At 35.8% G+C, this 17,208-nt stretch overlaps 1 protein-coding gene across 1 annotated transcript; it reads right to left on the bottom strand.

Moving 5' to 3' along the window:
• Window positions 1-5,936: 5,936 nt before the first annotated feature.
• Window positions 5,937-16,798, bottom strand: LOC149580719 (QWRF motif-containing protein 2-like). Its single transcript, XM_089793055.1, has 7 exons — window positions 16,588-16,798; window positions 13,187-15,180; window positions 8,277-8,396; window positions 7,189-7,305; window positions 6,930-7,019; window positions 6,411-6,518; window positions 5,937-6,315 (listed from the first exon to the last, which is right to left on the bottom strand). Exons 2-7 carry the CDS (start codon window positions 14,582-14,584, stop codon window positions 6,247-6,249), a joined length of 1,902 nt encoding a protein of 633 aa, XP_089649181.1. The 5' UTR covers window positions 14,585-15,180; window positions 16,588-16,798; the 3' UTR covers window positions 5,937-6,246.
• Between the last annotated feature and the right edge of the window lie 410 nt (window positions 16,799-17,208).

Here is a 17,208-nt window from a genome sequence, read left to right as displayed (position 1 = left end):
GAAAAGTGGAAGCCGTGGAGAACCGGAGCAATAACAACCTCCCTAGGAGAAACCATGGAGGACTGGCCTCCCACAAGAGCAAGAAGATTAGCTGAGATAGGGGCAGGGCCAGGAGAGGGGCCAGGGGCCAGACCCGAAGACTTTTCATCCATAGCAACCACTGGCATCGAATTAGCATGAGGAGAGGGCCTGACATCACCAGCCACCATGGGCTCTAGGGTGCCAACTGCATGGGGCGAAACTGAAACATCCTCAGCCTCTGAGGAAACATCCAAAGACACATCTGAGGGCTTAAGCACCATGTAGTGCTCAGGGGAGACCCTAGACCACCAAGAGGGTGGGCACCTTGGTTTAGTCTTCTCAACGACACAACGAGCAACAATGTGACCTATCTTATGACATTTTCTACATCGGAAGGGGACACCTTTGTAGTCCAACATTTGAGTCCAGGAGCCCCGCAGAAAGGCCAAACAAATATTTTCTAGAAGGCCCTTTGAGACGTCCATATCAACAAGAATTTGAGCACATGTCGAGTGGAGAACATCGGAAGTGGCTGAGTCGACATATAAAAAGTCTTCGAGAGAGTCCTCGATGGTTTTCAAAACAAAATCTATCTAGAGATGCATCAGAAGGTTTGGAAGCCGGACCTAGATAGGAATCTTATTAAAGGATTCAATGAGAGGATCAAAATCCATATGTCACGGTTTGGCCATAAGAGGGTATCTACCTTGCCATGAAAAACTGCTATGACACAAAATGGTCTTCCTATTCTTAGCACTTCCAAACTTAACAATAAAAAATCCTTTAGCATTTGGAAAAATCTAAACACCATGGTCTAAAATAGGTTCCCAATGCTTGGAGATCCAAGCATGGAAATCAGCTAGAGAGGGCCAAAAACCTCAAAAATAGAAAATAACAGCAAGGGAAGAGAACTCCTCTGTCGTATTAAGAATATCATCAACAGATTCATTATCTAAAAGGACCTTGATAGGTTTGGATACACTTACAGGAACAAACTCACGAGGATGAGAAGGCCCAGAACTAGCTCGAGCAACACCATGAAGACCTATTTCAAAGATTGCCACGTCAGCATAAGAGACAGCCCTAACCCTAGAAGGCACAGGAGAAGCCATCCCAAAACCATCACCACTAGGAAGAGTTGCCAAGGGAGAGCCGGCAGGAGACAAGCATCCCCTACCATCCCTCAAGACCGACCTAGCAAGTGATGCACCAGTCTTGAACAGGGGCAAGAGAGGGCACGCAACAGAAATGACAAAAAATTGAAAATCAAGCATTGCACACTCAAACACGTAAGGGCCAGAAGCAGCGAAAGGAGACATCGCACTGTCTTTCCTAAATTTGTAGATGTTATTGATACAATTCAAAGGAATTTTTATGGTCTAGAACTGAGGAAAAGAAGAGAATGGCTTTGATTGCTTGGGAAAGGATCTGTAAACCTAAGATGGATGGTGGATCGGGTATTACATCTATAAGAAGTATGAATAAAGGTTTATTGGCTAAACAAGGATGGAAAGTATATCATGATAATAAGGAATGGAGCTCTATTTGGAAACATAAGTATCTTTATGAGGCCCCAACTATTTCTAACTTTTAATCCTATCGTATTATTCCTACTTCGTTTTATATTTGGCATGCAGTCCAAGGTGCTAAATGTATTATGAATAAAGGTTGTAAATGGAAAATTGGTAATGGATGCAAAGTTAGATTCTAGGATGATGAGTGGCTTTTGGATCACCCTTTAGTTGAGGATTTTGAGGATATGAATTTTATAGAAATTTGCAAATAGATTTATGGTGAATTTGTGGAGAATTATTGGACTAACAATGATTGGGTTAATATTGTTGAGATTTATCAAGAATTTTCTAGTATCCAGATTGCCCTAAATGGTTGTAGCCTTTATCCACAACATGAGGATCTTATGGTGTGGGGGATTGACCCTGGAGGCTGCTTCAAGGTCTCTTCTGTGTTTAGATCTGAGAACAAGGATAATTCTCCAATGTGGGCTAAAGCGTGGATCAAAGGACTTATTCCTAAAATCAATATCATTTTTTGGACCACGCTTCAAAATAAAATTTTAACTCTAGATAATTTTCAAAAAGGAGGGGTTTATTTGGTTAATAGATGTTGTCTCTACAACATGGATTCAGAAGATAGGAATCACCTTTTTTTGAATTGCAGATTTAGCCAAAATGTTTGGAGTTATCTTCTTCAATATTAGAACATCTCTTGGGTTCAGCATGATCACATTGATAATTGTTTTGAGAGTTGGATATGTCTTATAAAGGACGTTGAAATTGGTTTTCGCTAGAAGATATCTCTTCCCTATCTTTGGTGGGGTATCTGGAAAGAGAGGAACAATAGAATTTTCAGAAACAAGGAAACTCCATATTGGGTTTTGGGTCAAAATATTACCAGAGCTATTAAAGAGAATTTCAAATCTCACAACAAATTTTTTGATGAGATCCAAATAAGTAATCCTATGAATGGTAAAGTTACTAAAACTAAACAGGATGTGAAATGGAGATCTCCCCCTTGGGATGGGTTAAAGGTAATTTTGATGGTTCAGCTCAAGGGAATCCTAGAAAAGCAGGGTGCTGGAGTATTGAGAGACCATTATAGTAGAGTAGTGGATGCTATTGCTTTACCTATAGGTCATTCTAGTAGTCATAAAGTTGAGGCTACAACAACTTTGTTCACGATGAGGATGGCTGCGGAATCTAGATTCTGGAATTTATGGCTAGAAGGGGATTCTCTTAATATTGTCAATATGTTGAATAATAAGGGTATGATAACTTGGAGTATTGAGCCAACATCATGAAGTTAAAGATCTTATTAAAAAAATTGATAATGTTATTATTACTCATTTTTTTTGTGAATGTAACAAATCTGCTGACTGGATTGCAAATCAAGCAGTCTACAGGGAAGCAAAGATGAGTTGGTAGGATTACCTCAACAAGGAGTGTGAGCTTACAATAATTGTTAATTATGATATGAGAAATACTATTAAAGGAAAGATTACATAAGATTGAGAAATTTATGATGAGAAGTAATGGTTTTATAGCAGAATATTTGTGTATCCCAAGGAGGTACCATTATGCCATCATGGAAAGTACTTGGCACATTTTCAGGGTTAAAAGTTTCTTCGAAATTAAATACACTTTGTTCTCTTTTTTGGTTACCATTTCTTATATTAGTTGTAGGTGCAAAGCCAACTATGAGATGGGTGGAGAGTCGAAGACCTACAAGGAATGGAAGGCAAATTTGGTTGTGTGTGATATTCTCTTCTTCATAATCTCAGCTAGAAATTCCTCAGACAATTTCATAGTAACTTCATACATCATTCCCCTATATTCATCCAGTTCTTGAAAAAATACTCCATAATGTGGGGCTTGTAACCATGAAGCTTCTCAATATACGTCGTTACTTTCCCTTTTTAGAAATTTCCAAAGAGTGATGAAGAAGAGAAAAGGCTCGAGAAGAGTGGTGACTTCTACAACCTAGGCCAGATTAAGGTTATATGGAGGGATGGTTTATCTTGCATTCATGAGTATTTCATCTTCAGTGGAAGATCTAAGAGGGTACACAAGTTTCATTTTGTGTTTTTAAATCACTTCAGGTATAAAGATAGGTTGTCTTTCCTATTTTATTTGAAGTTCTCTTTGATTCATAGTCTCTAGGTCCACAGGAAGGAGTCTAGACCTATGCTCCATGAGGGGCTAATTTTACTTATTGAAAATTATTGTAAAAAATTATTGTAAAAACAAAGTTGTTAAACCCTCTCCTGTTGTGGAGAAGAAGCGTAAATTGCTTGGTAGTGACCCTCATGCAAAGAAAATTAAGGTTAAAAATGAGGAGGGAGTTAGCGATAGTTTGGGTGCCAAGAAGGGTAACAAAAGGGAGATGAAGAAGAAAAATATGGAGGAAGTTACGGAGTCCGATAATATTGTTGAAGATGAAGATAAAACGGAAATGGGGGACCTTAGTTCAAAATCGGATGGTTACCCTAGAAGCAGGGGTATTTCAGCTAGTAATGATAATGTGGATAGTAGTAAAGAAAGGAAAACAGAGTCTAATCCTAGGTCGAAAGCTTCGGGGCATGACGAGGGGAACCAAAGTGCTCACTCTACACCCACAAAAAAAGATTCTACTGATGATAGAATGGACATGGAAATTGAAAAGAACTATGATGAAAAAGCCCTTATCATGAAAGAGCACAGCTTGAGTAAGGAGAATAAAGAGGAGCTTAATGAGCAACAGGGCTTAAACATCGAGAATTGACTCTGGGAATAAGTTTGTTGAAGGGCTTAGAGATGATTCTCATTAGGTGAACTTGTCTTTCCTTCGTAGAGCCAAGCTTAAAGCTGATGTGTCTCTTCAAGGAGACTCATGGCTCTATAATGAGATTATTGTGCTAAAGAAAAAAGTTGGTGACATGCAGAAAGAGTTGAATCATGAAAGAATTTTGAGAGCCTATCTGGAAAGCCAAATTGGAAATATTCCTGAGAAACTTAAGGAGTATGAACTAGAACTCTGACAATTGATCAAGGATAATGGACAAAAGATGGAGCTTGTTACTTCCATCTTATGTGCTTCTACGACCAGTTTAGAAAAGAAATGTAATGAGAAGATTATGTCTCTAGATACAATTGGGGCTAAGAGTCTAGGCAATCCAAGTAAGAGAACAAGGTAGAGTATGAAGAAAAAGGTTACTAAGGCTCTGAGGTTCCTAGGTCTGCAATGAAAGACATCATCCAGAGTACTACGAAGGCAGGCAAGAAGTTAGCAAAGGTCATTAAAGAGCTTCTTTACAAGCTGGTCGAGTTTGTTGGAGTGTTGATTTCTGGTCCGTGTTGGTTTGTTGGTTCTTTTTTTTTGTTATTTCCAACTTTTTGAATTAAACTCTAGGTTCCAGGTCCTTGTAAAACCTGGGTTTGCTTCTATTTGTTTACTCTAGTGGTTATAGGTCCTTGTAAAACCTAGTTTTTTAATGTTTTGTTGTGAACTTCAAGTTTCAAGTTCTTGTAAAACTTGGTGATGTGTCATGTTTATCTTTAACAACAATGTCTCTCAGGGCTGCATTATTGGTCTCAACTTTTGTCATGTGGTCAAGTAGTTGTTGGAATGTGATTGGGTTGGGTTGGGGGTTCATAGTGGACGAACAAAGGCCTGAAATTCTGTCAAACGATTTGCAGGCAACCCATAGACACAAAAGAAAACCCTAGTTGGATGATGTACGAAAAGAATGCACATCTCAACCACAAGAGGCGAGACAAAAATCAAACATCCTTAATGAACAATTTAAGAAGTGTGAATGGGTCAACCTAGAAAGAGTGTATAGTTAACTAGATGTGAAATGACTCTATTTACTAAAAAGAATGAATAGTGAATATAGAAATAGTAAATAGTAAACTAAATGTAGAATGATCTTATTTATGTTAACTCTTGCATGTCTGGTCAATCCTCTAAATTATAAAGGTTTTCTAGGACACATTTCATCTTGGCTTATGCTTCTCAAAGATTTTACAAGTAAAAATTAATTAACCTAAAAATAGACATAGGCTAACCAGATATGAAACGACCTTATTTACATCAACAAACACAACTGCATGTATCTCTCAATCCTCTAAATCACAAAGTCTTTTTTCAACATTTATCATAAATTTGTGATTAAATTATATCATAATTTTATAGTGATCTTGGAAATATTTAATTTTATAATTTTCTTTAATAAATATAATATCCAACTGGCAGAACATTCAAATAGTCGAGATAAGATAGAAAGCATCTCACTCAGAATGGAGGTCTGACATAGTATTATCAAATTGAATCTGCTACAAGCCGTACATTATACATAAAGTCGGCTGTGTAGTTTGAAGCAAAACTTAGAAATCCCATAGTTACATCCATGCTTGATCTTTGTATTGTAAAGAAATTTTATTAACATGTGAAACCTTCCAGGTTAACAATACATTTCTTGGTGTCGGCAGAGGAAGCCAGAATTGTAGAGCTTGACATAAGCCAGTTGCAGTGTACTCGAACTTAATATACTTCCTCACATGCCTTCAAAATACAAGAATGCTTTGCAATTATATCTTGAACTCATTATTATTCTACAATGATTTTGTACAAATAAAGAATGATGGAGGAATATCAAAATAACTATGACGGATTGCCATTTGCAGAAATTAAAAGTTATTATGAGCAACAACGATGGTCATCACTTGTTCATCTACTCCCCCTGCATTGATCTTGTTTTAATTGAATCAAATGCGTCCTCAAGCTGGATTCCTCCACCTATAAAATGATATGGCCAGTCAGCTTTGTTGCTATCTTTCTTTGAATTAAATTTTTAAAAAAAGAACTGTTTAGGAGTTCAGATGCAATATGACCTGTAACATCCCCATTGTAGCTATAAGGTCTCCACATTCCTCCAACATCGTTTTCTCCTGAGCAACTACTGCTGCAAGATCAGACACGAGTGTACTTGTGCCTTCTACCTGCAATAACATGGGGTTCGATGAACATTTTAACAAGAAGTTGTTCAAATTCAAGATCATAGAATACATATTATAAACACCCACATTTAATGAAACAGTACATAAATTTAGGCTAGATGCAAGAGTATATGCCCATCACATGTTGGGTCTTCTATTAATTTAATATAGACTACAATTTCTTCTCCTAAATGAGCTTTTATATAGTCTATGATACCAATTATCTGTTTTTAGATTTACATACGACAATAGTAATATACTATTGACATATTGACATATTTTGGGGTTATTTACAGTAAAGGGAGGGATAAATGCAATGGCAAAGATCCAACGAATATGGAATTCTATTAACTCCATTACATCTTAAGCATTAGTGTTTCGATAATTTCCGAAGCAAAGTATTGAATTTCTTACCTTGGGTAATAGACCGCTAACAGAAGAGCTCACTGAATCCATCATATTAACTGCTGAATCAAGAGCTTCCTTCACCTCTTGTACATTAGCCTGTTCATAAATTTGTTGTGGTACAATCCAAAACATCAAACACACATACAAAGAGCCTGCTTGGTACATTGTATAACACAAAAAACTGTCTAATATGTTTGAGATCGTATCCCTCAATAGGTATAGCAGGTCTTTAAGAAAATACATCACACTGAAAAATAATCTGTACCTTTACATCATTAGTGATTGGAAGTCTAAGTGTGGCAGCCTCTAAATTTTTTATAGCTTCTGAAAGAATACTGATATGGTCTTGCTCCAACAAGGTCCAGTCTTCTAGATAAGCCTCCTGCTAGCACAAACATTAAGATATGTAAGTGCAGACTAGAAACCACGTCATATTCAAGTGTACCGCACCACATCTCAAAACTGATAATATTACTTTGCATATGGAAATTCAAGTAAATACAAAATATCTAAGTTTGGGTATACTATTGATTATGCTGAGATCTTTGCCAACTTCAAGTTTCAACTTTCAGAAGCATTTACTAATTAGGTGGATATTGGCAACTTGCCAAATGAAGAATGTAGCCAACTTCAATCATCCACCTTTTAAATATTTCAGGGTTGTGGTGTTTAAAAACTTTAACACAGAGATCTACGACTATTCCTGAAGACGGACTTTCATGTATGAAGATGATCCTCAATTCCCAACATTATGCACATTAATGGCAACTTCATTACGACAAATCTTCTATAATATCAACTTTACTGTGATGCCATCACACAAGGATTTGTATGTAACTCATGGAAAAAGTAAATTTTAACTGAAAAAATATCCAGTCCCTAATATTTTAGGTAAAATATAACTTTTGGTAATATTAACTGCAATTCACACTTTCTGTGACTGAATTAATTTAAAAACCAGTAATCCCGCAATCAAGATTACTCCAACCATTTCATAGCGTTCTGAGGACACTCTAAGATGGACCTTTAAGTGATCCAATTTTTAGGAGTAATCTGGTAGACTGGTACACATAGATTAGATTTTAATGGAACCCGTTGTTCATAAAGGTATTATTCTTCCTAATTTAAGATACAAAAGTAATTTTGTTTTCAATATTCCTACGAGGTTGTATACTAATTTACTTAAGACTAAAGTTTGACGAATCAGTCATTGGGAAAACTACTGGTACTGGATGAGGGCACCTCGAGCGTACAATAAGAGGATAAACGTTAACATCTAAATTTGCTAGGATTTTCAAGGAAATGAGAAGAAAAATGATAAACTTTAGAGAAAAATAAAGTTAATAAACTCACTTGTCCCGAAAGAACAGACCTAAGCTTGTTTTCCTGAAATGCTTTCTGCTGCTCAATACGCTTTATTGTTACAGAATCTCGTAATTCTGAAGTGGTCATCCACATATTGTGAAGCATTTTCTGTTCATCAAAATTTCAAGAATCAGATTATGAAGATTGTAATGTCTGTTTCTTACAAAATTAAGAGAACAATTTAAAAACATTAATAATAAAGTAAACGAATCATGACAAGAAGTCTACTCCAACATGATCTGTACTCTAGAAGAAAAAGCAACAAAACCGTCAACTGAAATTTCTGAAGGAAACAAGTAAAATACTAATAAAAATTCATAGGTTTACTGAAATGCTTTAAAATGGAATTGTCATGCCCTTTATAATTAAAATGACTTTGATATTTATATGTAACTTGGATGACCTATAATATATATAGGATTATGTAACTTATTTAAGAGTTGCAGTAACTACAAGGTGATTACTCATAACATACATAATACACGGTATAAGATTAATGGCCGTGTAACAAATCTTACATGGTGTTGTATTGTCACACAAAAACTTGGTTCTGACTCTTACTTTATAGGATTGTGCCAACAAATATCTGCACATAGGTTTTTGTTTGTCTAACCAAAGTTTCTTCTCATGTTGATGCTAGAATCAAGTTTTATATTTGAAAAATAATTTGGGCCCTTGCAAACTCATTAACAATTTGAAAATACCTTATATAATTTTTTTCTGTAATACTATTTAGTGCATAATTTATTATTATATTGTGAATATTTAAGTTTATAGAATAAGTTTGTTTTACCTTATTGATTATTCCTAAAAAGATTTCTTAAGATAAAGAATCATGTTATATTGTAGAATTGTTATAATTTTCTTTTCACCACGTTTAAATTTCCATTACAAGTGCTTCTTGTGTATAAGTTTATTGGTATTATTTACCTTCAATTGACTTGTGAATCACTTGCAATTGTGTTGTTTGTCTCATATCCCATCTTTAGGCCCATTCTCTAGTATCACTACTTTGAGAAGTGATCTTGTTACTATTACCGAAGTCAACTAATCCAACCTAGAAACAACTTATTCATTGTGGAAACACATTACTTCTCTCCTATAAGCAGTAATTGAGGCTCAATGAACCATGGATTTGATCACTCCCAAAACCAAGCTGGCCACCAATGTCACTCCTGATGAGATAACTGTTGTTGAGGTCCTCAAACTTACTTAACCTTAATGAATGCCATCAATACATTTCATGGCTGACTAGAAATCTCAATACATTTCATGGCTGGCTACAAGTACCTGAAAACAAGTTAATTGGTTAAGGACCCATAGCTCCTAATTTGGAATAAGTCAATATAACCTCTTTGCAAATGCAACAAGATAGTCTTCAATCCTAACACACGGAATGACTTAAAATTCTAAATATTAGTTTAGACTTCTTCCTCTTGCATCTTAAATTTGGAGAGGCTTCTCTTTTAAATTGTAGGAAACTCATTGAAGGAATAGTCATTGAGTTATAAAATGCTACCAAAAATACCATAAGAAAAATAAAGTCATGCTTCGATAAGCTAGGCAAAAGCAACAAAATTGCAGGTTGCTTCCATAAATTAGGCAAAAGCAACAAAGTGGCATGCTATCTTTAAATCCGAGGACTCACAACACTCATTGCACAATGGCTATGTTGTTTAGTAGATCCTTAGTGGAGCAAAGATAAAAGTGAAAGGGAAGTAAAGAGGACCTATATAGTTCCATGAACATCACCAAAATGTGATATCAAAATTTCAACAGAGGACATGCAATAATGTACTCCACAAAGATATTTGAAGGAAACTTGTCTTCACTCCTTGATACTACATTATACAATCTCTAGTTTATGTGGATAGGTTGTGGATGTTTTTGTGTTTAGTCATTAGTCACTTGATTGACTTATACTATTTTCTACTAATACCCTTTCTTGGTTATAAGATGGCTATCATTTATTCTAATATGTCCTTTATTATATAATTTGCCAAAAAAAGGAGGGTTCCATAAAGAAGAAAGTAATCTTAAGGGGGATGGCACAAGATGGGTGCATATTCACCCAAAATATATATATGGTGAAAGAAAATTTATAGATGGGAGAAGGAAGTGTTTCCATGAAAGCTTATAGAAGCATAGGAGAATGAGAGTGTAGAAAACAACATACTTGAAAAAAAAAGATAATAAAAAGGATGTAGCTGGTTTATATTTATAATGAAGGCAATGGACTAGGCCAGCTTAGAAAATGCTTGAGAAATTACTCTTTCTTGTTTGATTATGGACACATAGCTACTATTTTGGCTGACTAGAAATCCCTGAAAATGAGTTAATTGATTATGGACCCATGATGCTATTTTGGAATAAGTCAATATAACCTGTTTGCAAATGCAATAAGCTAGTCTTCAATCCTAACACATGGAATGCATTAAAATTCTAAATATTAGTTTAGATTTCTTCCTCTTGCATCTTAAATTTGGAGAGGCTTCTCTTTTAAATTGCAAGGAAATTCATCGAAGGAATAGTTATTTAGTTACAAAATGCTACCAAAGAGTACCACAAGAAAAAATATTATACTTCAATAAGCTAGGCAAAAGCAACAAACTTGCAGGTCATTTCCATGATTAGACAAAAGCAACAAAGTGACACATCTATCTTTAAATCAGAGGACTCATAGCACAATGGCTATGTTGTTTATTAGATTATTAGTAGAGCGAAAATTAAAGTGAAAGGGAAGAAAAGTGGACCTATATAGTTCCATGAACATCACCAAAATACATTATCAAAATTTCAACAAAGGACATGCAACAAGGTAGTCCACAAAGATATCTGAAGGAAACTTGTCTTCACTCCTTGATACTATGTTCTACAGTCTCTAGATCTTGTGGATAGGCTGTGGATGTTTTTGTGTTTAGTCCTTAGTCACTTGATTGACTTATATCTATTAATACCCTTTCTTGGGTATAAGATGGCTATCATTTTTGTAACATGTCCTTTATTATAGAATACCCCAAAAAAAGCAGGCTTTGATGAAGAAGAAAGTTATCTTAAGGGTGCATGGCACAAGATGGGGGCATATTCACCCAAGAATAAAATATAATGAAAGAAAATTTATAGATGGGAGAAGGAAGTGTTTGCATGAAAGCTTATACAAGCATAAGAGAATGAGAGTGCAGAAAATAACATACTTGAAGAAAAAGAAAATAAAAAGGATGGCACTGAAAAAATGAAGGCGATGGACTAGGCCAGCTTAGAAGATGCTTGAGAAATTACTCTTTCTTGTTTGTTGAACCTAAAGGTTAGATGTTAAAGCTTGACAATAGATTGCTTAGTTGGAGATTAGAAGAATGTGGTGCATGTAAGAAATTATGCCTAAAATGTAAGAGGAAGAAAAGGTACATAAAACAAGGTCATTTCTTGAGGATAGAATTGTGAACAAATGTTTAGCAATTATGCCAGTATAAGATTGCATGCACAAAGGCATGATTCAAGCTGAGGTAGGGAATGTCAATAGACTTTTGTGTGATAAAACACTGATTGAGAAGACAATGGTACAAAAATACTCCAATGAAACTTGCAACTAATAAAGGATGTTGCAAACAAATGTATAACTGGAAACATGTGCAAAAAGGATGGAAGCAGTCCCCAGGCAGTGCCTTTTGTTTTCCACTCTGAAAAAGAAAGTACATTTTAAGGAAGGGTGGATGATGAAAGAAAAGTGCATGTTGACAAAACAAAAACAATGGAAATGAATTCTAGAAGAGCTACGAATAGGACAAAGAAACAATTCCATGATAGCTTACAGAACTGACACGAATCAGCATGTAGCAGAAGGCATACATGAAAATGAAGATTATTAAAAATAATGTAGCTGGAAGTACCAATTCAAACGAATTATCCAGCTCGGTAGATGCCACTTTTTTCTAGAAATAGATGAGAGGAAGAAAATGTAAGAAGCAACTTAATTGAGATTGGGTTGTAAAGAGATTTGTAGAAGTAAAGCATGTAGAAACTAAGAAATGCAACACAGGATTGCAAAGTACTGCAATAACCGAGAAGAAGTTGAAACTTTCACAGTATAGGAGAGTATAAAGGATGTCGAGAAAAGGTGTATAGTTGGATACATGCATAAAAAAAAATGAGAAGATAGAAATTGGAGATGAGGATACTTCCATAGCAGATGAAGATGAAGCTGTTTAGCACATTGCAGCAATTGTTTCTTTGGAGCACAAAGATGAATTTGCAAATTTAAAAACAAGGACAATATAAAATAATATTTTTCTGTGGAGATGCAAATGGATCAACTACCCATGGATGACATTTGTTCACCAAGATGTTAAAACAATCAGGCCATAAACTACATCAAGAAAAAGATAAGAGACGTTTATGAAATGTAACTACATCAAGAAAAAGAAAGAGAAATTTATGAAATGTAAAATTAAGTTGTGAGAAATGAAAATCATTGACTGATAACCCTTCAATAAAGTATCATTAAGGTTTACAGGCCTTCACAATTAATGGGAATTAAACAGGTTGAGTTGGGTAAGCAGCATTCGGAATTTTCAATTTTGTGAAGTAGGAGAAAGAAATCAATTCTGAGTGATGGGAGAGAATTTTGTTTACATATAGTTTGGTTCACACTCTAAATGAATTGCAAGCCATTTTGAACATAATTGCTAACAAAAGTGTTACTCTTAAGAGGTGGATCAAAGTGAAAATACAGCAGAAGACACAATTTCCAATTTAGATTGATGTATTGGATGGCATCACATTTTCTTTACACAAATTTGGTTTGATGAAGTGTATACAGAATCCTCATTCGATTTACATCTTTTTAAAGAATATTATAAAGTTGATTTTCAGAAAGTATTCTAGGGTTTATGCAAACACACCTCAGCTGCAGCTTTCTGTACATTCATGGCAGACTCTGCTTTAGCATTGACAAACCGCCACTGCAAATGTCGGTTATAAAGCAAGCGAAAAACATGAGCATCTTCTATATGGTTAGCTCCTTTCTTTCCCTTCCGTGTATCAGCAAAAAAGTTGACTACTGATCCTGCCAAGCTGTTCCTAATGCTCTGGGAATTTGCTGTAGGGGGTAACATTGCCTGCTTCCTTGCCCTTGTTGGACTTGGTAAACATCTAGAGGGTGAACCAGGGATTATTTTGATAGGTGAAACTGTTGGCTGAGAACCAGGAAGGGGTGGAGGGAGACCTTGGTTAGTTGACTTTGATAATTTGCCTGCCCCTAGGTGCCCTGTTCCTCTCACTCTCAAGGACGTGGAAGATGATATATCGGTATCTTGCATTGAATGCCTCACTTCAGCTGATCCCCTGCTTCTGCTATTTGTGTCCTGCAAAAACCTAGCTGCCACAAAAAAACCATGGGCGGTACTTTCTTGACTTCTCCTTGTGGCATTCAGAGCCTGAGAAGTGCAATCAGATGACATACTCTCTGGGCTAGATGGCAAGTCACCAGCACCAGTGTCACCATCCGTATCAGCCTGCTTCAACTCCTGTGGTGTTGAAGACCTGATCTCAGTAGGCTCCTCTGTTTTAATCATATTTCCTTCTGGCCCTTTCAAAGCTGTAACTTTTCCTCTGCCATCTAAGGGAATCATCATCTTTGAGGTGTTTGAGGCAAGGACATCATCACCAATGTGACCATGAACAGATTTATGCATTGTGTAAGGTTTAGTACTCCTTGCCCTGCCTGGTGGTGGCCTACTGGATTTTTCGGTATTAGTATTCACACTCCTACTCATAGGATGCACATGTGATTTCCCTGTTCTAGGCTTGGGCAGAATATTCTCAGCAGGTTTGGCATTCTCAGACTGGTACTCACTGCCTTCCTTGAACAGTGACATGACTAGACGCTTCTTCTCTGCAGTCCCTTCAATCCTGGAAGCAGGTTCCCCTGTTGTGTTCCCTGGTTTTGTAGCCACAGTTGTCTGATCCAAATTAAACTTCTCAGCATGCATTGAAACTGTTAAACTTCGGAGTGCTTCTCCTGCAGGGCGCTTGGGACCTTCTAAAATATTTATCTTTGATTCCATTGGATATGGTGTTGGTTTCCTTGTAATAGGCTGGGGACGCTTGGAATGCAAGTCAGGGGACACACACCTTGTACCAGAAGAAGAGGAAACTGTTGAGGACATAAATCTGGAAGTGACTTCTCTGTTCCGAGGCCTTTTGGGGGCAGCATTCTTCTTAGTCTCTGTCAATGTCAATTGCTCTCTTGCCAGATTTTCATCTGACTTCTTGTGGTCTTGCACTTCAGTAAATTCCATATCACGTCTCTCTATGTATCGCCTACAGAAAATTATTCCCTATAAAAAAATAGACGCTACCCTTGGGCACCTACAGTTTTGAGTTTAACAATACAGAATAATATCTACAAGTAGCAATGACGTGCCCTCAGCCAGCGATGCCTCAACATGTACCCTCAGATTTTAATTGTTTCATTAACTGCAACTGATGTTCTCACCACCAAATTATTTAAATCCACAGAACTCCCAAAAATATCCTCAAGCCAAGCCAAACTGCTACACCATGCCCAAAACCTTGATGATGATAATATACCTCAAATGAAATACAAAAAAGAAGGATTTACAATAAATGCCTCAACCAATCCCAAATTTTTCCTCAGCAATCCGCCAGCAAATAGTTTTAGGATTCCAATATCACAATTGACGACAAAATAGTGATGAACCGAGATGACTCACAGCCCAAAGTCAAATCCAAAATGTCAATTACAATAATTTTGAACTCCAAATAGAACAGCAATCAATTTTTCAAAATAAAACGACCCAGATCATTATTATTCGTGGTTGCTTAAATGGATTTGTACGGATAAAAGGTATCCAGCCCGTTATGAAGTCATCACCTGTACAATGATAAAAACTTCAATCAAATTCCTTCTCAATTTCATCTATCGAGAAGATGAAACATACATTGATAACTGTTCCCCACTGAAGACCTTAGCATAAACCCTAAACTCATATTTCCGTTGCCCAGTGAAATCTGTCGAAGCCGTAATACTCAGGCTCTTATGAATCAAATTCTCTTCTGAAATTCTTGACAACAAATATATTCACAAAATCATAAATTTACAAAGTGAATTCCAGTGAAGCATATTACTAAAAGATGCCAGTCACCACTTATGCGGATATTTGCAATCAGAATTCAGCATTAAGAAATCTTAAATCAGTTCAAGTCAAGCTTGAAGAATCTGTTTTGAAATCAACCACCAATAAGAATTTATGTTGAAACTGAAAAACCACAGGAAATTTTATTCAAAAACCAGAAAAAAATAAATACAGTTTCAAACTATGAAAAAACACACAAATATTCGCAGTCCTATGAAAAATTAAAGCAATCAATCAAAGCTCCAGATAGCACAGAATTCTCATAGTAACAATCTGCTAGACAAGTAAGCCACTTGATATAAGGCAAAATTGTACACATTTGTGGTCATAACCTAAGTTACCTTGTTTCACATAATATTAAAGAGCAATCAGAGAAACAATCTTGCTAACAAAATAATATAAACAGTATTCCAAAAATTAAAAATAGAAGCAATCTTCTGAACACGTAAACGTAGTTCCCTAAGATCTTGCCTACCATGTTTGCCTGAAAATTATTTCTGAACAATTAAACGCCCATATAAGTAATCTACTCAGATTATATAACGCTTGCCCTCAAGCTCGTTAAAAGTCACGTATCATTTAAAGCCAAAGTCGCATCTGGATTTGAATGATTTTATTTAAATCCGATGAACGAAAAGTGGATATATGATAGCTGGAAGAAAAAATTGAGGGCAACAAGCCTTTAAAGCTAGGCTCACACTTCTCCTATTGAATTGTAAGCCTGTTTTGAACAAAGTAAATAGAATCAATCTTCTAACTAACTAAATGTAGTTTTTGAAAAAATTTACAAACTTTTCTGGTTTAAATGACCTTAAAAGTCATCTAGTCCTATATGAATTTTAAAAATCTGCAGTTTAAAATCCAAATTTATACGTGGTTAACAGAAATAATGCCCGAAGATGCTAAATGTTTAAATGGATGTCTGAAAGGTTCTGAAAATATGGGAGGGCAAAGAGTGCCAAAAGAAAGGCTCAAAATTTTCTCTCTAAATCGACGTTTTTCTGTTAAAGAACTTCCTAGACAAACAAGCAAACTTTGGCTGTTACGACAGACATCTTTGAGTAAAGAACCATAAAAGCCTTAAAAGAACATGAAAATCTACGTTTTAGAATTAAAAATTTCAGGTGAACATTTAGAAAACTTACTTGGATCCGCTGGATGATGGAGCGGGTCTTCGATTGCTGTCCTGAAAATTAGACGGTAACAAGGGCGTCGAAAAGGTCTCAGAATTTTATGAGATTTTTGTGGGCTGTTTTGAACTGGGTCGGCGGCGAAGGAAAGAGATTGGGATTTATGAGGGTTTTCTGTGGGACATGGCGGCGACGAAAGTAGGAATCGGAAAGGCTGAGGATTAGGGAAGAATTCAAATTTCAACGGCATTCTTATACTTCAAAATTCAACGGTCACTGGGGCCAACACGCTGGAAAAATGATTATCGTGTCCCGTGTAATAATCATTGACCTTTATATACGAGCAGTCTAGATTTGAAATGGAGAGCATGCAACTCGAATAAATGTTAAAATAATTGACCTTTATTTAAGTTAGATTTCATAAATGTGATAAAATAATTGACCTTTATTTAAGTTAGATTTCATAAATGTGAAAATACTTTTAAAAGTTTTAGATTTAAAATAAAAATTAGGTTAAATAAAAAATCTTCCTAATTGTGACTATTTGTTGAATTCAATATAAAACATTTTAAACAATATATTAGTGTGATGTACAAAAAGATATCGAATACAAGACATCTAAGATCCATTTGAAGC

Source organism: Cupressus sempervirens, chromosome 1, assembly GCF_028749045.1.
Source record: "Cupressus sempervirens isolate cs-2001-9-10 chromosome 1, ASM2874904v1, whole genome shotgun sequence".
NCBI lineage: Eukaryota > Viridiplantae > Streptophyta > Pinopsida > Cupressales > Cupressaceae > Cupressus > Cupressus sempervirens.
Note: the sequence above shows the minus strand (reverse complement) of the source record. Positions and strands in the feature narration are given on the sequence as shown.